At 42.5% G+C, this 21,953-nt stretch overlaps 1 protein-coding gene across 1 annotated transcript in view; it reads right to left on the reverse strand.

The window, feature by feature from the left end:
• Window positions 1-21,953, reverse strand: part of LOC144753103 (zinc finger protein RFP-like) — a 136,578-nt gene that overhangs the window by 78,734 nt on the left and 35,891 nt on the right. The window contains exons 3-4 of the mRNA XM_078640892.1: window positions 15,222-15,244; window positions 12,329-12,444 (exon numbers count right to left, since the gene is read on the reverse strand). Coding sequence (XP_078497018.1) covers window positions 12,329-12,444; window positions 15,222-15,244 — 139 coding nt within the window. The remainder of the gene's footprint in view (window positions 1-12,328; window positions 12,445-15,221; window positions 15,245-21,953) is intronic.

The raw sequence follows: 21,953 nt of genomic DNA on the forward strand, positions 1-21,953 counted from the left end.
TTCATTTAAGTCCTGTAAAACAGCCAAACGATCTTTGATATCAAAGGCTTTTTCTTTTACCACTGAAGTCTGACAATCTAAGTCCTGAATTTTCATTCTAGTGCCGAACAATAGTTCGTAAGGAGTGATACCTTTTAGAGAATTTCTTGGCAGATTGTTAAGACTACGTTGGACACTTGTTAAATGTTTGACCCACCCATCACCCGAACCTAATACCCTCGCCGTTATAGATTGCTTTATGTCACGTTTTTTTCTTTCCACTACCGCATTTCCCTCAGGATGGAAGGGAGAAGAGTACCGCAATGCAATGCCCATGCTGGTCATGGCCTCTTTGTAAGCTCGAGAGCTAAACGCAGGACCCTGGTCAGAATGTAGCATGCCAATTGCGTATGTGCCGATAAAGACTCGCAAATCTTTTATAACAGTTCTGGCATCAGCCGAGCGCTGGGGCCTACATTTTAAGTGAATCTAGTCTTAATTATTATGGGACCGCCTTTTTCCTTCTGGAGTTTTGCATATAGATAGCCTGATGCTTTCTAATAAAGGTATCTGGGCTGGTGTCTCGTCCGGTTCCCCACTGCAATCTCTATTGCAGTTCTGACAACTAGTTGCAAAGTTGTAAATTTGCACGTTCATCCCCGGCCACCAGTATTGTGATTGTAATTCTATTACAGATTTCAAGATCTCTTGGTGCCTCAGACAATGTCCCATGTGTGCTTCTTGAATCAAGTAAGCCCTCCGGTTCGTGTTTGGAATTACTCTGTCCCCCACTCCAGGGATTTGAGCAAAAGGAACGGAGTTTGCATCAATTATATATTTATTTCCGAGTGGAAAATTTAGAGGTAACGCCGCATAGTTGCCTTCCATTGAGGCTTTTACTGCTAGTAGCGTTTCACAGTCTATGTGTTTTTTAGAACGCTTTTTCGTGGCTACGGAAGCCGGTTGAACCGCTGCCGCTGTGACTCTATTAGCCAATGAATTCCCTGCAACGTGAACGCCATCACGTTGATGACTCAGTGTATGTATCACGTGAGTCTTTTGTAGTTCTTTCTGTAAAAGAACTACTTGTTCCCAGAGATTTTTATGCTTTATTGTGGCACCTGTGTCATCTTTGTAACCGTTTTTGATCCATGTCTGCATGCCATTATTGTAAGATTTGACGCAGTAATGCGAATCGCACAGTATTAGTGTGGGGAATTCGCGATCGGCATTTTCAATCGCCATCTTTAAAGATCTTATTTCAGCTCGCTGAGCTGTACAGTTTCTGAGTGATTCAGTTTTGGTGATTAACGGTCTGAATTTACCTAAGCGCCAGCCTTTAACAATTGCGCACGCTGCATTGTAGGATTTTTTATCCACAACGTAGTGTTGTGCAAATCTGTCTGTATAGATTACGTAGCTGTATTGTATTGGCAGAGGATATTCCTGTTCGTATTCTAGATTTTCTAGTTTTTTCATTTTTGGATCAAATGTGTGTTTCACGTCTTTTGCAGCAAGAGAATTTTCCCATTGTATCCATTTTGGATCTAATGCCACTGCATTTGGAATGCGTGGTCTTGTTACTGCCTCAAGGGATGATTCTGCTGTCAAAACAGATATGTTTCTCCCTTGGACTAGGGCTCTTTCTTTTGCTACAGCAGTTTGAACCGCAGTTAGAATTTTTTCAGTAGAACTGAATTTCATTTCAGCTTGTGTGTACAAGTGTGATTTATAAGCTATTGGTACCGTTTCTCCCTCATTAGTGGTCAGGTACATGAATCCGCATCTTCCTGGGATGACTCGGATTACAAGGTTGCGTATATTTTCGCGTGTTTGCAGTTTTGTTTTAGTTAACATGTCTGTTTGTAATGATGTTAAAATTTCTGTGTGTTCCTGAGTCCAATTAATTGGTTTGAAATCAGGTTTTATTTATTCATAGAGAGGTTTAACCCTCTCCGCATAATTTATAATGTATGTTCTTCCGAAATTCAGAAAACCTAGTATTGATTGTAGGTACTTCAGCTTTTTTGGTGCTTGGAGTACTGCACATTTCTCTAAGAAATTGTCTGCTAGGCTTTTGCCTTCACTTGATAATTCATATCCTAAAATCAGGACAGTTAGATGGGCAATTCGTGACTTTTTAAAGTTGAATTTATACCCTTCAGCTGCGAACCCAAGTAGTTTGGTGTTCACTATTTTCAAGTGTGTCTCCAGGTCGTCGTCTGTAAGTAGATGTCATCGACATATGATAATGCCTCATCATCATACATTTGTAGTAACTCTGTTACCCTTGCTGAGAATAATCCTGGGCTATTCTTGAATCCCTGTGGGAGTCAACAGAATTGTTTTTACGCTCCCATGCAGGAGAAAGCGGTCAAATACCTGCTTTCAGGTGCAATGTTTTGACAAAAGAAGCCATTTGAGATATCTACTGTTGTTTTATATTTTGTGCGCACGATGTTATTCATTAGTATGTGTGAGTTTTGTACTGCAAATGTTTTGCAGCAGGAGTTTAGGTGTCTGTAGTCCAAAACTAGATGATATGAATTGTCTGGCTTGGAGACAGGAAACAAAGGATTGTTTATTTGTGAGGTGCATGTTTCAATCACCCTTGATCTAAGATCTCCCTGTCTTGTTTTTTAGCTTCTTGCTTAACAGGATACTGGCTTTGTGCAGTGGGTTGATTTTTTAACTGAATTTTGTGGTGAGGAGAATCCTCATCCCATCCTACATGATTTTTATGTAATGCCGGAGCTTGGGCCACTGCCCATTTTTTAGAAAATGTGTATTTTTTATGAATTGGAATATGATTTGAGAAGGCAGGCATAATCATTTCTTCACCATGAGGGCACTCCCTGACAAACTCTGGTGGCCAGTCTTTCTCAGCTAACAGGATGTCATAGCCTTTCGAAAGGTTATCCCAAAAGAGACCCCTTACTTTCCTAGTCTTGTCCCCCTCTACACGTAATGTTATTTCATATAATTTATGGGGTTTTCTAACTCTGGTGTCTGCAGTTTCCACTTGAATGTGTTCATTCGTGTCCACTGTCTCCAGAAGATTCATCAGGATCTTGCGAGCTATGGTTACTTCTGCTGCACTGTCTAGCATTGTCTGGGCCCACTCTCCGTTTTTCAGTTGTGTCCTCAGAATCCTCGGCATGTTTTATTTTAATACTAGCTACCTTCTTCTTTGGAAATTGTAATTTTTTACTTTGATGAGCAGGTTCCTTGTTTTTGGACTTGACGTGCTCTTCTTTGTGTTCTGACCGTCCTCTTCTTTCCGATTTCTGTGAGGAAGTCTGAAAAGATCGAGAGGGACGTGTATCAATATCTTGATATCTATCAGGTTTTCTTAATTTATCCCTATCTCTAAGGTTGTATCTTTTCTCAGAGGGCTCCCTCTGGGGAGACTTGCCTCCTTGTTCTGGAGATCTATTTCTCAGTTGAGGAGACCTTCCTCTGGACTGGAATCCTTTTTCTCTGGGAGTGGATTGTTTATTTATTTATTTTTTTTGCAGAGTTTTATATAGCGCAAACTAGACTCGAACCGAATCAGGTATCAGAGCGCTTTACATAGCACCAGTTACGTTACATGAGGACGGACAAACATTCATTTTAGGCACGGGGAGATTAAGTGATTTGCCCTGAATCACAGGAGGTTTTGGCGTTGTTACCGAGACTCGAACCCAGATCCCCAGGTCCGAGGTCGAGCGCCTTAGCCGTTAGGCCAACTTCCCCCCCCCCCCGTATTATTACCCTCCCAACTCTTTTTTGAAGTATTGAGATTATTTTTAATAAATCTTTTTCCAGGATTTTCAAGTAGTTGGGGTTTTACTGGTTTCCCACCCAAACTATCTCTACCTAGTTCTTCATAGGATTTTTCTATGATTCTGGCAAGTTCAAAAGGTTGTTCTGCTATATCTGTTTCTTTCAAGTTCTGCCGGATCGCCACAGATGCTGCTTCTCCTTTTATGTTGGCTAGTAATATAACCGAGACTTGCTTAAAGTCTTTTAGTAATTTCATACCTAGAGTTAAAACAGGTTCTGGACCGTATTCATTTTGAATCTGTCTTAGTACGTCTGGTATAACCGCCATGGACGGAACACCATGTGTTTTTGTGTAAATTGAAGCAAAGACTGTGCCCCAAGTGTCACAGTCCTCCACATGTGGTGCAATCCCCATTTGAAGACAGATAGTCAGAATTCTGTGTTTCTCATGAGGTGTAGTATCAGGAAATACTGCCTGTATTTGAGTGATTTTCTGGGCTAACCAGAATGGAATCTGTTCCCGTTTTGCGGGAATTTTGCCAATGGCTGATTGTATATTCTGTGGTGTGATTTTATTTCTGTTCCCCTGGTGAGGGGTGGTCTGTGGAATTTTTATTGCTGGTTGGACTGTTGAAGTCCGCATAACATATTGGACCAATTGTCTGTGTATTTTAATTAACAGCTTTAGCTAAGCTAAGAGCTCTCGGTCTGACATCTTTTCAATGTCGGGATGTGGTGTGTAGCTGGCTAGAACCGGCCACGTGGCTGCTGGCCTACCTAGTGGACCGAGCCTGGTGATGTGATTTTGATGTTTTAGGGCGCCATTAAACCAGAGCAGATGCTCTTGGTATGTTAGTGGGATTTCAACGTCCTTGAAAGGAGCGTATTCATCCGGAGGTTTCTCTATTTTGTAATAGTGGAAATCTTGTGTTACAGCGTGTGCTGCTGGAAAATGTATCCATGAATAGAATACCTCTGTCTGCCGATATTCATGGGCCTCTACCACAAATATGACTGTACCACCTCTTGGTGATAGTCCATTTTCTATAAGTTTAAGAGTTATAGTTCTTCTTACATTTACCGGAATGATTATAGCATTCGGGTCTTCTTCTCGGAGACTTGTGTCATCCGCTAGGAGTTGAGCTGCTATTCTAGCTCTCTCTCTTTTATCTTCACTTTCCCCCATTTTACTGACAGAAAGTTTTTGTAGCAGATCAAGTTTCAAGAGAAATAAAGATTAGGTGCACAATATTTTGGAACACTGTATCCTTCAACGTTGACTAAACCAAAAACTAATATATAGGAATCTCTTCCTACTAAGTTCCGGCGGATATTAACCTTTCACCCACTCCAGACGTCTTTTGGAGTTTTTACGGGAAAAAGGGGTCTGTGTGAAAAGCACCACTGAGTTACTCTAGCGTCTTGCGTTAAATTATCGCCTTACCAATCATTGGGCGCCATGTAGTGCAGTTCCTATATTCCCAATAGGCTCTGCGCATTGGAATAACATAAACAGCAGTTTAGACGTAGGACTGAGGTCATCTAGGTCTCTACTGACTATGTTAGACTTAATTAGGTTTGCCAGCTAGCTCAGAGGTCACTAGAAACGTTCTCGAGTAAACAAGGAGGTGTTAACTTCCCTGAATAGACAAGAAGGGATTAGCTTCTGACAACCGCATAAACATGACAACTTTGCACCCTCAGAATAAAGAGTATATCTCTAGAGTTGTGTGAAAACAATAGACAACTATTTCACTCAGTCAATCGTGCATGCATAGTCTCACCAGAGTGCAGAGAAATAGAGAGACGGGCGTTTTCAATAAAAGTTGTTATTTATTGAGCAGTCTTCTTTCTCATGCAAGAGAAATAATTTGCCACAGTTGCAATACTTATCATGAAGTAAAGTGCGTACAGTAAAAGGAGTATTATGAAATAATACTGTAAAAGCATTGATATGGTTTCTTAGCCATATGATACTTTAAAGTGGATAAAATATATACATACATAAAAACATTGACTAACGTACTCAACTGGTGCTTCTAATATACGCCTACCCCGGTGTACCTGACCTAAGCCTAATACGTGGCAAGGAGTAAGTAAGTTGCAGTTCAAGTTAAGTTGGTTTTTTGCCAAGAATCTGAATCAAGAAATCTCTTAAGGTTTTAGTCAGCTCCGTACCTTGGTTTTAGAATGAAGGAGGTCTTGTATCTCGTGTCTCAGGACTCGATCTCCCAGCAACCCGCAAGGGTGACTGGAAACACCGGAGCTGGATTTTGCGGCAGGAGAAAAGACAGCGTCTCTCTCAGTGTGTCAAATGGGAGGGTCGGCTTCCTTCAGCACTCGCATCAGCTGGGCGTCGGGCAAGTAGATAGCCACTCTGCTCCAAACCACTGTGTGTTTGCTTAAGGCAACGTTGGTATATTTATACCTGAAAGGTGCCGTGTTTGACGTAAGGTTGGACGTCACTAAGTTCTTTCTGGAGTCCAGGAGTTCTTGTGCAAATCAAAACAAAAGCAGGGGGAATTCCCGGGCTGCTGGAGCTTGGTTTGTTTAAAGAACACGTTGTGCTTTCTAGGAGTCTATGGGAGTAGCTTTGCCGTATTTGGACTGCATTGGCTATGGCTAAATATGGACATGATTCTTATGCCTTTATAAGGGTATGTTTTGTTATAACCAAATAAGGGCATGAATCGGGGATATCTAATTAGGGTCCTAGATAGATTCACAACAATAGAAAATAATGGGACAGAGCTGGTATTTATGTCTTCAACTGCAGTAGCAATATCTGTGAGAAAACTGGGTCATTCAGAGCCGCCAGTGGAAAAGAACAAACTCACTGGTGTTGTGAGGAATCAGTCAATACCAATGAGGAATGGTCTGACAAAGTGCAAGGCAAGTACTTAAAGGTGCGAACCCATGAGGTGTCTCACTGGACAGCAGCCCGAAACCTATATGGGAGTATGAGTCATGTTCTGATGAGTATAAAGTACGTCAACATAATCACATTTAAAGAACATTACATAACATAACGTGTATTTGTAAAGCACACTTTCATCCATAGAGCTATCATGGCGCTGAATATCAGATGTTTATTGTTACCCTACTAAGTGGTATTCATATTATCCACCTCAGATGGATAAAAGGCTGAGTGGACCCTGCAGGGCTTGAACCTGTAACCATAAGGTTGAATACAGGGTCATACAGTAGATGCATTATTCCACCAAGCCACCCGACCGGCCTCACCAGACCTGTCTGAAGCACAGTGTTTTATGGATTAGTAGCACCACCATACATGCATATGAGGCATAGGAGTAAACCTAGTCGCATCACCTGGTGATCTGCGACATTTTGCGCCCTTGCATGGTCAATGTTGGATTCCAGCAGCAGGCATCCTTGACTTTATGTCTGTCGAGGTAAGGCAGGGTCAACTGCATTTCTTGGGGCTGGCAAAACCTAAATGTTCCAGGCTACCATTTTAATGACTTGCATAATATGCACATGTGGAAATGATACACAGAGCTGATCTCGCTAATGAACTATTGCAGACCGTGACAGGTGTCGATGATTAACTATGGCAGACTGTGACACTGAGGCATATTTTGCTAATCAAAATGGGCTTTAGCAGGCATGGACTACGTATACAACGAAAACATAACTTGTAACCACCCACCAACCATAACCATCCCAATGCCTGAACTCTCAGTGATGAACCCCAATTTCACCCCAATAAGCCAGCTAGTGTATAAAACAAAAGGGAAGGGCCAGCACCAGCCACACGAGCTTCATAATATTCAATTGAAATATTCATGAACTTAGTGATATTAAAGTCATGTAAGGGTGTCTTCGGTGCATCTCCCACTGCTCAAGGAGGGATTGATCCAGCTCATCCAGCCCCCGCACGTGAGGTCCAGCAAGCATCTGGGCCAGCCCTTGAGGCTGACACAGGGAGGCTGCTACCCCACCAGCCTAGGTGGCCTCCTGAGGGCTAGGGGTGAAAAGGTAGCAATGGGAAGTAAACTAGAAGAGCAGAGCAAGGCCCTCGCATAATTCCCCATGGAGTAGGGCAAATTGATGCCGATATGATGTCTTTATTCATGATATTCAAGAGCGGTATCAGACTTCTACAGGGGAGGACTGTGACAGAAAATAGGCCCGGTCACCACAATAAAAGTGGCAACCATTAGTGAATTAGATAGCTGAAAAAGTGGCCAATGTATGCCAATTGGGGCTGGGGACTTGAGCTTGCTGCAGGTAATCTTTGTTTTAATATCTGGGAGATCATCAGTCGACCCAGCAGACGATAAAACAGGCTGACAATCAGCCAAACAATAGGCCCACACTCTGGTCTGTCAGAGCATTAGACACTGCTGAATCGCCCTTAAAAAGTCCTGCCCAACCATGAAAGGGTCCCAACTATTCAAATGACTCAATCTCCAGCCATCTATTTCCAAGGCCCCCTCAGCTGCTGTAATGATGTCAACAAATGCAGCTCTCAGCTCTAACCGATCACCGGGTGAGGCATCTGTACTGGACTACTCCACACAACATTGCACAGTGATTGTTAGGTTTCCTTTATTGTGGGTGTGAGTTTCTGCTCAAGACAATAAAGACTCAGAGCCAAATAGAAACTGGTTTGAAACTGACCCTAGTGCATTTGTAGTTAATTTAGAAAGACAAAATATAATAGGGAAGGGCAGATATATATTAATTACTGCCTACGCTTTCAGTCAGAGAAAAGTATGTTTTAACATCATTGTAGCATTTTTAACAGAAAGATAAATTTATCACTGATTTTGATTTTTAACACATGTTACAACTATGATGTACGTAGTTATTTCCTAACCTTGCTTATAACGTTTATGGCTTTTGCAGTCGCGGCTGGTGACATTTGAAAGTGGCGGGGCGTAAAAGTTGTGGACGGCGCACTGTGGCGAGCAAGCTGAAGGAGTCCTAAATGTCAGAATGTCACGTCTCTAGAAGCAACCCGAACAACAATATATTGTTTATCAGACATCATCTAAAGAGATATCCGCCGCTAACTAAACGAATATACTTTGTATTCGATTCATCGTCAGACAACACTTCCTGTTCTAATGTGTGCTATCAGGCCAGCTGTACGAACATCCCACACCCTAAACACTAAGCATTGGTTTCTAGGCGCGGTTCTCCTCTACCTCGACTCAAAGACAAGAGTTTAGAGAAATCTGACCAATGGGAGCCTCTCGGTTTAAGGGCCCGGTGGGGAGCGAGCATTTAGTGTAGAAAAGGCTCTGTGTCCATAGGGAATCTGGCTCTTTCAAGGCTAGGACTGGATGAAATGTTTGTAAACCCGCAAAGTTGTTCAGTGTTCCTGATTTTCACCCTCAGCAAAGTTTACAATTCCTGACAGGAACCGAAGCTCACACCGGCTGCAGACTTCGAATCAGGGGTGTTACATAGGCATAGCCCTTTCAAAGGCAGGGGTAAAGTCAATAAACTTAACTTACCTTCCTTCCCGCCTTCAAGTTCCGACTCCAGACTCCCGACTCCCGCCGCCGTCCTGTTCTTGAATTTCCCGTTGTGCTTGTCGTCACGCTCACGCAGGCAGCCTCCCTCTCCTCCACCACCACACACAGCACAGCGCTGTGATTGGTTCGGCAGGCTGCCACAACCACGTAATTTCTCTCTGTATGCTGCAGCATACAGAGAGCAGGGAGAGTGGGAGGGTTACTCGAGGGCAGGGGGGAGCAGCTTGCCCACCGTTCTTAATACAGTTAATACTGTCTGTTTGGACAGCCTCTAAGGCTGCCCAAACAGATAGTATTAACAACAGTGGAAAAGCCAGCCCCCTGCCCTCGAGTAACGCCGCCCACTCTCCCAACCAGGAAGGAACTTATGCTTTCTCGCCGTGCGAGAAGGCAGAAACAAATGGTAGTTATCTACTATTTGTTTCTGCCTTCTCGCACGGCGAGAAAGCATTGGGGCGGCGCCCAAATGCCCCCATGGAGGATCCGCCACTGGGCTTTTGTTTGCAAGTGTACGAAAGACCTACTGCAGACTGATAAAGTCAAAGAGAGGTTATACATCCTGCCATTACTGAGACCTACCAATCTTCGCTTTAGGCATGCCTGATATGCACAGAGACTTTGCGGCTTCAAGGTACAACACACAAATGACTTAGCTAATGTCAAAGTGAGGCTTTGAAACCTGCCAAAATCATTTCCTTTGTAGCAGCTTAGGGCTGCAATAGCAGGCCTAAAGTAATGCTTTTTAAGTATCTCACGTGGGTGGTCTAAATTTATGCTGCAGCCCACAAGTAACATTAAGGGCCAAATATATCACAGTGTTGTGTCGCCTTTGTGTCACGCAATGGGGCGCAGGCGCAACGCAACACTAAAGTCTGATTTATAAAGCCACACAAGGCCACCTTGTGTGGCTTGACAAGTCTAAAGTAATACAAAGCAGTGCAAATTGCTATGTTGCATTACTCTGCCCCAGGGAGGAGCATGGGTGTTCCCACGCATCCACCCATAGATGTTGGCGCATTAAGATTTTGCGGACCCTTGACATGAATATCCTACCTGATAGTTTGCTGATTGTAATGGCGATCATTTCTACAAGACTCAGTCATTTTGTCTTTATAGCTGTCTTGATGGCCTGCCTGCAAATCGCAACCAATGGTGGAATACCATCACTCCAGTTCTTTATGCCTGGACGCACAAAGTTATGGACATCTTTGCTTCAAGAAGCAAATGCTCGTTGCATCCCACCCAAAAATGCAGCAGAGTAGGTGGTTTTCATAATACCAATTACCTTTTAGGGATTTTAAACTCTTTTATTAGCATTGAGGGAATGATGGTTAGATGTTGTTCCTGATTTCTATGTAGTTCTCCGGCTAGTGTACTAAATATTAAACACATTGGAGACTTTTATCCAGATGACAATGCTATGAATTTTGTTATAATTTTTTTTGTCTCAGTGATGCTTTAATATAAATAGAATTAAAAAAACACCAGGTGAGGGCGTGGACATTGGGCTTGTTGGTAGTAAAATGGTCCTAGTGTAGTGAAGCCATTGATAGCAGTCTATCTCACTCCAACCAACCTCTTCTTTCACCAGGAGGGAACATGACGGCAAAGCCAGACAGGGTTCTTTTTCAGCGGAAGATCCTTCATTGAAAAAACACAGTCACTTTGTGGGAATCAAGAGCTCCACATAAAGACTCTGGGGTTCTGTCATGATAAAATGCCCCCAAAGGAAGATTTCCTGGGAATATTTGCAGTGAAAAAACTGGAATTGTTGCAAAAGAATGCTGATTAAGTTTTGGAAATTTTCTTAAGACTGGATTAACAATCAACAATCACTAGTTAGTGTGTATTGCAATAACGTATTCCTACTACCATGATGAAGAACTGAAATTGAAGAACCTGTTGTTGTGTTTTGTACCCCACTTTGCCTTGTAACTATGCTTTGGAAGAATTTCTCCAGTGTCTGTAACGCTGATCTTTGTAGCATCATGGAGATGAAAGGCAAGGGAAGTAAATCTTAGAAGTGGGAACTGTGGACCAGTTGGGACGCTGGGAGTAGAAGATGTGTTGGAAGCTCTGACTGGAGAAAGTTGTTGAATCTTTGTAGGAGCTTTAGAAGGGACCACAAGGAAGTCATCCAGTATATGAAGAAATTAAGACACCGGTGGGAAGCAGGAAGCAGGGAAGAGGTCTGTCTCCCCCTTGAATTCTTGCTTCGAGTCCTCCCAGAAGAGTGCCGGGTGCATTGAAGGCACTTTGGAAGGTTACTGACCCTGCTCCTGTCCTCTTGACCTTTTTGTGCGGAAACTGGCAAATGTTGCTAGTAACTATTATTTCTTTATTTTGATGCAAGTGTGGCCTTTAGTGCCAGCTCTTGGTAAAGTATCAAGATTAACATTGGTTTCTATATCTACATTTTAGATATTGTTTCTTAAATTCATATCTCCTGATTGTATACAACGTTTGTAGTGTTGGAATTATTTTAATCAATTTTTTTGTTCTTTTTTACTAAATTGGTTTGAGAATTTTATTGTTCAGTAGCTGGCCTATAATGTTTTTTGGTACTGCCTAGAAACCTTACTCACATTTCTCTTAGGAAAAGCTTGCTGCTTTCTGCCAAGGCTCCCAGTTGTTCTCATTGAAACTGTAGTTACTTAACAAGACCTTGATTTACTAACTTTGTAGGAGTGGATACTCTGTCCGTCCCCCAGTTAATAATCCAGAAACCCACAATATTATTTTTGTTTTTTAAAGAAAGTGTTGACTTTATCTTTCACAGATTGGTCTGAAGTTCAACATCCTGTAAAACTAGATTGATAGTAACTCAGAGAGAGTTTAGTGCTCTGCTGCTTCATTACACCATGAAAAAGTCCTCCATCCCTATAACTCCTATATCTTATACTATTCTTCTGCATTATTATTCTTAAGTTCTAGATAATGGTTTCCAATGAAACACAACAACTTTCTGAAGGGGTATTGGTAGGGAAAGGAAGAATCCCCATGCTGCCATGAAGATGGCCATTCGTGTTTGCTCTGTCGAAAATGGAGTTGGAATTAAATCAGTTGCTACCTACCGATCAGAACATAGATCGCTTCTTGGAGAGAGTTATATTGTTGTTTGAAACTCTGCAGATTGATTTCCAACTCCGGAGAGTTGAGCTTGCTTCTCAGGACCTCCAAGCTATCATACCTGTGAAGAATAGTAAGTATTGCTATTTTAGCAAATTTAAATTCTCCCTATGCAGGAGAGGGATAAACAAGGAGCTTCTGTAAAATACAAGAGCAACAGACACCTCAACGTATTTTTTATACATTTCTACTGTCCAGACGTAGCTAGGGAGGAAGCATACAGAGCAAGCATACACACTAATAGGCTATTGGCACATTAAGATACAGGAAATGGATATTTTCAACCATTGGCAAAGTACTGTGAGACTGAGAGCTAATCATAGATAGTGGGGAAGGAAGTTCAGTGCCCAGGAGTTCAGGTTAATTATTTATGCCTCCTTCACTTGAAGGCTACCCAATTAGAGAAAGGTTTTGCTAGCAAGGAACAGAACTTGAAGCTAAAATGCACTTCCCAATGGCATGCATTGCTCACAAATCCTTCCATCTGATGCTTTCCAGCTGCCTGAAGACAAACTGCACTCCACATACAAACACAGAGCCACTACAGGTAAATATCTCCAACTTCTTAAAATGTCAAACTTGTAAAAAAAGGACAAGAAAACAGTCCTTCTCTTGCCAAGCACCAAGAATCTGGAACCTCTGCTCCACTTATTTTTCCAGTAAGACTTAATAAAAGCATCTGTTCCGAATGTGCCTTGAGCATAATTCTGTTTCTTCTTTCCCATCAAACACCATTCTGTATTTCTCTGGTTACTTGTGAAGTGCTCTGTTGCAGCTCTCATAATAAAATAACATAAAATAATATGGCGCGATGGTATTAAGTTGGTCTATAGTAAAGTGGCTTGTAGGCCGTGCAGATCAATTCTTGAGTGTTGTGCTGGAAGCATCATCCAGAGTACAACATCAAAATCGGAGTAATATTATTAGACCATGTGCATTTTTCTTCGAAAGTGCAGATTGATCCACCTTCAATCAGGAAAAGACATTCACCTTTGAGCAGAGGGACATCTGTGATTACTAGTAGCATGAAAAGACTAGGTATAAACCTGCTGAGCATATATTGGATATCCTGAGGAAGACAGTGGTTCCCTGGTGTCTAGTTCTGAGTCTCTTTTCAGCAATGGATTATGGGGCTACTTTGAATATTTTAGATGATGGAAGACTTAAATCGAACACAGTTTTAATGTGTGCACTCTTGTAAAAAGAAATTTTTGGAATTCAGACTGCAAACTTTAGGGGTGCTTCTCTCTGCTTGGAGCCTTTTGGCCTGTTTGTAATTCTTTTGTTGAAGGCTTTCTTCAGACTCTTGTTCCACTTCCACTCCACTTCATCTAAGATCCTGATCGGGATTTGGTTGTAAAATCCGTTTTGGCTAAAACTTCATTTGCATTCAAAATAGAATTATATGTCATTAAAATTGGAATTTGATTTATTCTTACCCCTTAATGAGCATCCTGGTGCCAAGACAAAGCTGAAAATAGACCCACAGTATCATATTACCACTGAAACAACCTAGGGCCATATTATCAAGAAAGGGCGATACATTATCGCCGATTTTATCGGCAGGAAACTGCCGCTGAAGCGGCGATAATGGGCTTGATAATATGTCCTTGTGAATTCCCATAGCAGCCTTGTTTGCTTTTACAGAAATTTTCAGCCCAGGGTACCATTCCCGATTAATAAAATGGCGGCCACAACGTTCTGTTCAGGTTCCATCCAGCCAGTCAGAGCATTCCCGTTGGCACGTGCATTTGCGATTCATCGCAAAACCGGCGTGAAATGTCTGCAACCAGAGATATCACTCAAATTTTGGGTTTAATTCCGAGATCGATGTAGCAAGGTCCTGGCTTCCACAACATTGTAATAGAATTGCCTGGCAAAAACAATTTAATAACCAAGGGATTTCTTTAAAAGGACTTTGTATGCTATAGTTTTCTGCTGAGAAGTGTATATTCAGCTGAAACAATTTTTTGTGTGCCCCTAGGATACAAGGAGCTATTCTTATATAACTAAACAATTATACAATTTAGGTATAGCAAATAACATTTAGCCATATGTATATGAATGTATTCGTTCACAAATCACAATTTTAGAGCAAGTTCTCACGAGGTTAGTAATGTGTGATAAAGTAAACCTATATTTGCATATTAAAAAAAACATTTTGGGCTTAAATTTCTCATAAACTACTAAACAGAATTACACCAAATTTTGAACCAACATCTACCTCCCTACCAAATTCGGTGTTAGTCCGTTCAGCGATTTGAGCTGTAGGTGTGGTTAAAGGTTCCTATAGGAATTAACATTACAAGAGCACCCTTATTTCATGCCCCAAATGGTTGCCAAAGTAGTGTTTAACATAGTTCCTCCCTAGAGGCAATTTATTCCCCTGTTTGGCAACACGGAACATATTGGCTGGTCGTCGGGTCAGTTATTTAAGGTGTCCCAATGTTTACTTGTATGTACCCAGCCTCAAATCCTGCTCTCTAGGTTTATACTTTGTTGCACTTTCCTCCTTGATTGACCTTAACTTCGATGCTTGGATGGCATACACTTGACAAGATCTACCCTGGTTACACCATAGTCACTGTAGTGCAGCCAGTCCACTCTGCACACCTGTTATTGCTCAGAGGCCAGGACAATTGCTATCCCCAGAAGTAACCCAAACATTCAGGACTACAGCACTAATATTAGTAAACATAGAGAACTGTGTTTGGGTACAGTTATTGGCAGAAGTTGATAGGTAAGATGTTTAAGATGCCTGTTTCATATTAGGACCTTTGCAATGGCTTTTAGATGGTTTTCATACAGAATTTACAGTTTAAAATAATAAAACTGTACCTGTTCAGTGTGCTCTTGATATCCTAGAGAAAGAGAGAAGAGAAAAATCATGTCACAGTTTTCAAAGATATATCTTATAGATGAGGCCAACCAAAGCTTAAAATGTTAAACAACAATTTAGAGCGCATGTAGACATCTATACTAACCGTAGAGAGAGGTACATACCAGCCTGTAACAGAGATTGTGACATTGACAGTTTGTAGTGATCGTATGAACATTGGTATTTTTTTATTTTTGTGTTAGCAGCCTCTCCTTGAAATGTGGGACATCTCTCTTGATTTCACTTGAACTGTCGTAATGAAATATGAATTAGAAGTGTGGGCTTCTTTTCTACGGCACAGACTGTGACAGGTGCATTTATTTTCTGACAGAACAGCTACCACTTAGCTCCTGGAGTAGTGACCCTTCTTTCCAGTTTTCTCCAGAATTAACTTGGTGCCAATTCTGGTGCAGTTTTTCCTGTTTGTATGCTCTAACATTGTGCAAGGTTGATAAAGGTTGAAAAAGAAAGAATGCTAGCCGTTCTATCATCTCTAGAACATTGGAAAAGAGAAGGATATAAAGATTCAGTCCACTGGATTCAGCACCCAAGCAAAAGTCTGCATTAGCCTCACCTAGAACACAGAGGCCCTCAATGAGAATAACATAGTGTAGACAGAAATGTACGGTAACATACCTACTGCACATTGCTCCTGAATCTACACAGATATGTTATATCTCATTCATTGTGAGTGAGAGTCACACATTCAAGGGTCATGTTGAGCTGTCACATAGAATAAATGTCACACTTGGTGAGAATGGCTGTAATTCAAATCCTACATTCAGCCCCCTTCAGCACTCTCCCATACGCAGAGCAGCTCCTGGGAGTTATACGTGCTTCAGAAAGCCATCCCTTTAGCCGCCACCCTCCTGCAAACTACTTCAGTTGTTGAGATGATCTGCTGTAGATACATGAATGTGCTGCTCTACTATCTTTGTACACCACTATTCTTCTCTGGTGATGTTATTTTATTCATTTTACATGGTTCTGGATTTCTGTTTTGAATTTGACTCATGTCACATCTTGTCTTGAAGGGGAGACATCATGTGATATCGCTTCCTGCGGCATCATTCATTAGACTAATTAGTTCTCATCACAAACAATTTTAAAACTTGAGAGTTCTGTCCACATATTTACACACATGTGGAATTCCTTATGTGAGGACCTCCATTCTGGTTGAACACAATCTCAGGTGCAAATTAGACATCTGGTAAACAGTGATTGAATTAGGTATGCTTTTTACAAGGTGTCAATCTTTGAACCATTCCAAATTTTGTACCTCAAAATGATGACATAGAACTCTCAAATAGCACATTTTGACATCATTTAGAGGTGCACAAACTCGAAATTTGTGCCATTTCCCTGCACAATTGGCACCAGCTTTTACCTGGTGAAAATCATGGGGGAAACACTGGAGGCGGGGTGCAATTTATAAGCAGGAGTTTGTGTTCAAATCATGATTACTGCCCAATTTGACCTACCCTATCGCCACCGGTGTCGGCGGCAGGGTAGGACAAATCGGAAGCAGCATGATACACGATGTTAGGACCCAATCGGTGTCCTTCAGTACCGCCGGCTACTGTTGCAAGCAACCCTTGCAGACAGTATAGGTTAACAACCAAAGAACTGGGTATGTAAAATCCACTTACCTTTTTAGTATTGATAGTGTTTCTTCGATCCTGAGGAAGTGTCCAGATCTTTATGACATTAGAGACACGAAACATGTTGATCACCTGAGAGCAGGGCATACACCACTAGACACATTGCGACTAGTATTTGCCCCTCTCCACCTTTTACTTTAGGCAGTTTACCTTCAGAGTAAATTGTTGGTTAGGACTAACTGACCTATTTTAAACTCACTACCTCCCTATATCTACACACACTAGGGCCCCTCACCCCCACGGCACCCACCGGCATGAACAAAAGATCCCAGACAAAGAGGCCCGGTTCCGGGTGCCCGTCAGGTATTGCAGTGCCGACCTGACGAGGGGCAGGCTCAAATGATGAAGCATGACACCTAGCTTGCTAGGTGTGTGAGAGCCCTAGTTCCCACAAGGAGAACTCCCTCTCCTATACATACAGAGTAGTGGTCCCCAGTGATCCACTCATCTCTACCGGTTCCAGCCCTACCGATTGTCCACCACAGAGGAACTCCGTACTCACTTTGTACGCAGCCTTGCTGGGGCATGTACGCTGGACCTTGGTAAACTTGCCCCTAGTCCCTCCTTTGTTTGATACATGTAGAAAGACTACCTGAGCGGCAGCTAAACTAAATGGATGGCAGCCCACTAACATCAACCACTCACGACCGCACATTAGAAAATCACGCATGGGGATGCCATATCTTGCTCGCGAGCTCGCATTTTCTGGAGCTTCGTGGGAGAAAAATTCTGCCACACAGCAATTGGCGGAATTTGGACAGAACTTCATGTTAAAGGGTGACACAGATTGACCAATATTCTGCCAATACTGCAGGCGGATCAGAACATTCCACCCACCCCTAATCCCCAACTGCCTCTTCTGTTTATCTCTCTATGGTGGTACACAGTACTGCTAAATCCATACATCGGTGGCCTGAGGTAGTTCTTGGAGGTGAACAAACCAAAAGAAGTGGGCATTATGAAGCCATCTTCTGCTTGGATGGCATATGCTTGTGTTCAGGAAAAATGGGACCCAATGGGAGTTACCCAGTTAAAATGGAGCACCTCGGAGCTGCTGCGGTCTGTGCAGGTAAGCGCAGGGGGCAGTGTGGTGGGGTGGGCGGGGGGGATTTGACAGATGGCGGAATAGGATTTATTTATTTATTTATTTTCCCTATTTGGTTGTCTGTTGACTTCCCCCCTCCTGCCCCGCCCCGGCCCCGCCCCACCACGCTTACCTGCACGGACCACCGCTGCCTTGATCTGGTTTCTGTCTTGAGTTGAAAGATGAGCTGCCAGATAACACTGCTTCTGGACCCTGCATCAGTCTTTCTGTAAGCCATAGCGAGAGCCAGGGCTATCAGGCCCTTTGGGCTAAGTTAGCCTCTTTAAAATGGCTACTATGTGGTGGGATATTCAGGCTATTTTTAATCATATTATTTTTCCCATTTTTATAAACCACAACTCAATATGTGAGGTACCAGTGCACTATACATTAGAACAACCTGTGGTAGAATGGCAACCTCTCACAAAGAAGTATCATGAAAGCAATACATCTTTGACGATTTACCGTCATTCTCTGTAGAAGATGTGGTGGGGTAGATTTCAGAGATTAATATGCTCTGAGGCCACACCCTGAAACTACAGGTCTCCCTGACGGGGTTTCATGTTTTTGTGTACCTTTGGTTGGGAGTATATAACCAGGTTATGCCATTGCTGCTTGTTCATGCTGTACAGCATGGGCATTGCCAACTTTGACAGTGATTTTTAGTCATGCTGCTACGTTTGCAGACCTTATCTACACTCTTTATCTACTAAAAATGGGTCATGGTGGTCTTCTTCTTAGATTCGCACTTTGATCACCATTTTTACATGTGTGTATCATACATAACAGAGCATCAAGCATGTTTTTCAGCTACACCCACTGCTCAGTTAATGTTGCATTCATGCAAACCATTTTCTTAATCTGACAAATGAATAGCTATTAAGTTTAAAGGTTTTATAATTGATTTTAGATGTCCAGGGGCTTCTGTTTATTTAGATAGCTGTTTCGATCCCTTAGAGTAATGGAGGATAATTTTTAGGACTCAAGGAGTCAATGAGACAGAGAACAAACTAAAAAAAGAGCAGTAGATAAATAGATTAGCAAGGAGAAAAATTACACGGATAGTGCAAGCTACAGAGAGTGTGGCATATTTATCATAGGGTTGCATTGCTTTTGCACCACGCAATGAGGTGCAAATGCAACACAAACCCTTAAGTGAGATTTATCAAGCCAGGCAAGGCCACCTTATGTGGAGCATTGTGGCTTGATCAATTTGGAGTAACACAAGGCTGCACAAATCGCTGCACTGCATTACTCTGCCCAAGGGAAGCATTCCGTGGGTGGAGCCTGGGTGTTCCCAAGCGTCCACTCATGGATTTTGGAGCATTCCCAGATTTACTATTACTGGTAGACTTGTGAATGCGTCAAAATGCTACGCATCCACACGGAAGGCGTAACGACGAAAAATTTCTCTTTTTGGCCTACTTTGTTTCTCTTTCTATGTATTCTGCAGCACACGTAGAAAGAGGAAAATGCTCCATGGGATTGTTTTTGTGCAGGAAGGTGTCCCATCCAGCACAAAAACAATTGTGTGTAAAACAGATGCAACCTTGCACTATGGTGCAAGGGTGCCTGCATTGGCAGTAGGCAGCACATTATGCGCCATATTATGTTAAATACAGCGCATTTCTCCCCTTTTCCTCTCATGCAGCACTGCGCAGCAATCTGGCTTGCTGCACATCGTGACCTTTTGATAAATAGCCCCCAGTATTTAGGATTACTCACAGGATGAAGAACCTCATAAAGAACCTCATAAACTGCTGGATATAGTAGAATTCAGGAAGGAAATCCGGGTATGACGCACCAAAGACAAGTAGTATCTAGTAGAACTCCGGTGGGTCAAAAAAATTAAAGTACAGCCAGGTACACAGTCAAATCACTAATTACCTTATATAGGAAGTCGACATCAAAATGATTCAACTGACTCGATGTGGTTGTATACATTGAAAGTGTAGAGATGGTTAAGCAGGTTGCCTTCAGCCCACGGGGTAACCAGAGGTATCAACCCTTAGAGAGTGCAATACATACATTCTGGCGAGCCTAAGCATGTGGGACCGAGCCCAAAAGTGAAATGGTTCATCTATCACCTGATCAGAAACTGGTATCTGGTTCGGTCAGCACACAGTGGGCAGTCGTGAAGGCGGGCAAAAATGTCACAGTGCCGGAGAACGCATCTTGGCAGCGGGGCGTGATGCGTTTTGAAGCAGCTTTATCCATCCTTAATAAGCTGACTTGTGTATCGAGACGCTTTGAGCCCTTCTGTTCCAAGAGTACCCACTTTTTTAGTGATTTTAAATTCAAAAGTGGACAAAAATATCAGTCAGTTTTTAACAACAGGAATATGGATGAATAGAAACCTCCTTCTTGCTGGGGAGGAACATGATGTATTGCTCTTTTGTACACGCCTAACACAGCCCCTCTCTTCATTCTGTCCTTTGACACTGGTGTGGATGTGAAAAAAGCAAGAGGAGAGTGTTTACAAGGGATCCTGTCACCGTCTTGTATGATAGAGAGTACCCAATGATCTGAGCAGTCTATTGAGGCAGAAAGAACTTCATTCTGGCCCAACATTCCATGTAAGTCATTTTTTTGGCTGGATTCCTTACCAGATTTGCACTGTTGTCAGGACTTACTGGTAAACTCTGCTCCCCGATTGAGCCCAGCCTCAAAACGAAAAGGGACATTTTCCTTCCTTAAGTTGTTGGTTCTGTGTCTGCACAAAGGACCTCTTCCCCTGAACCATCTTAAATGGTTTTTGTATCTCCTTCTCATCCACAGAACTCTGAACCATCTCATTAAGCTCTTCCCTGAAGAAGTTTGTAACAGTAAATGGTAGCTTTTGAACTAAGAATCTCTGGGTGGATTCAAACTTCCAAGGTTTAAACCAAACTGTTTCCTCCCGGCTACCGCAGCCCAAGCCCAAGACACAGAAGCCCACAGAATATGAAAAGTAACATCTGAAATGAATTGTGACATCACCTCCAACTGGGCCAAAATTGTTGTAAGATCGCCATTTACCTGCATACAGTCATACAATCTCTGGATGCCCTTTAGTAAACCCTGAGGCATATGATACATAAGCGCTAGCCCTTATTCCGAAACAGGAGGCTTCGTCAGTGGTGTAATATAGGCTCCCGCAGTCCCTGCACAGTGGGGGGCCCTATTCTCCAGGGGGCATCCTCAGCACAGTATGCTGGCCTGAGATTTCCTGGTTGAGTCCAGTGGGTGGTGGGGGGGGGAGTCTCTGTGTACTTTGCAGGGGGTGGGGCCCTCAAGTTTCATTACGTAACTGGGCTACAATAAGATCTTTCAGTGCAGACTCAACTTTTCTGTCAACTGGGTCAGTCAAAGTGGATTTTTTGGAAGGTAAAGACAAGGAGAAAGCCATGGATGAGAGAATGGAACTGACCTTAGAGACTTGGAGAACATTCTTCCCAAATTGTTCCACCAAATAGCTCTTATTCAGAAATTGACGATTGTTCTGCTTATCAATATCCTTCAATCCCCCTAATATAATGTTTTTAATCACGTCATTTAATGGAAGATCATCCACCATTGAATCCCTGTACATAAAATCCTTCATTATCTTGTGTTTTCTGTTCAAGACCTCCCTTATATGAAAGAACTTGGCAGAGTATGCCTATGCCAAAATATATTTCCTTCTTGTGGACCATCTTGAGCCTCATCAGGCTCCAATCTCTGTTTTATAGGTCTCGCCTGGCGTAATCAGGGCGCATGCTCTGCTCTGCCATGCGAGGGCTTATTGGAATCGATCGAATCCATAAGTCATGCCCAAGCTCCACCCATACTTTTCATTGGTGTGCGTCTTTTGGCATCATCGAATATGCTGAACAGTGTAATGATTGTACCGGAGGCTTTGTAGTCCCTCCTGGTTGCCACCCCGTCAACTTTTGGCCCCGCCCCCGGGACTGGATCTTTTACTGGCG

This window comes from Lissotriton helveticus, chromosome 5_1 (genome assembly GCF_964261635.1).
Source record: "Lissotriton helveticus chromosome 5_1, aLisHel1.1, whole genome shotgun sequence".
NCBI lineage: Eukaryota > Metazoa > Chordata > Amphibia > Caudata > Salamandridae > Lissotriton > Lissotriton helveticus.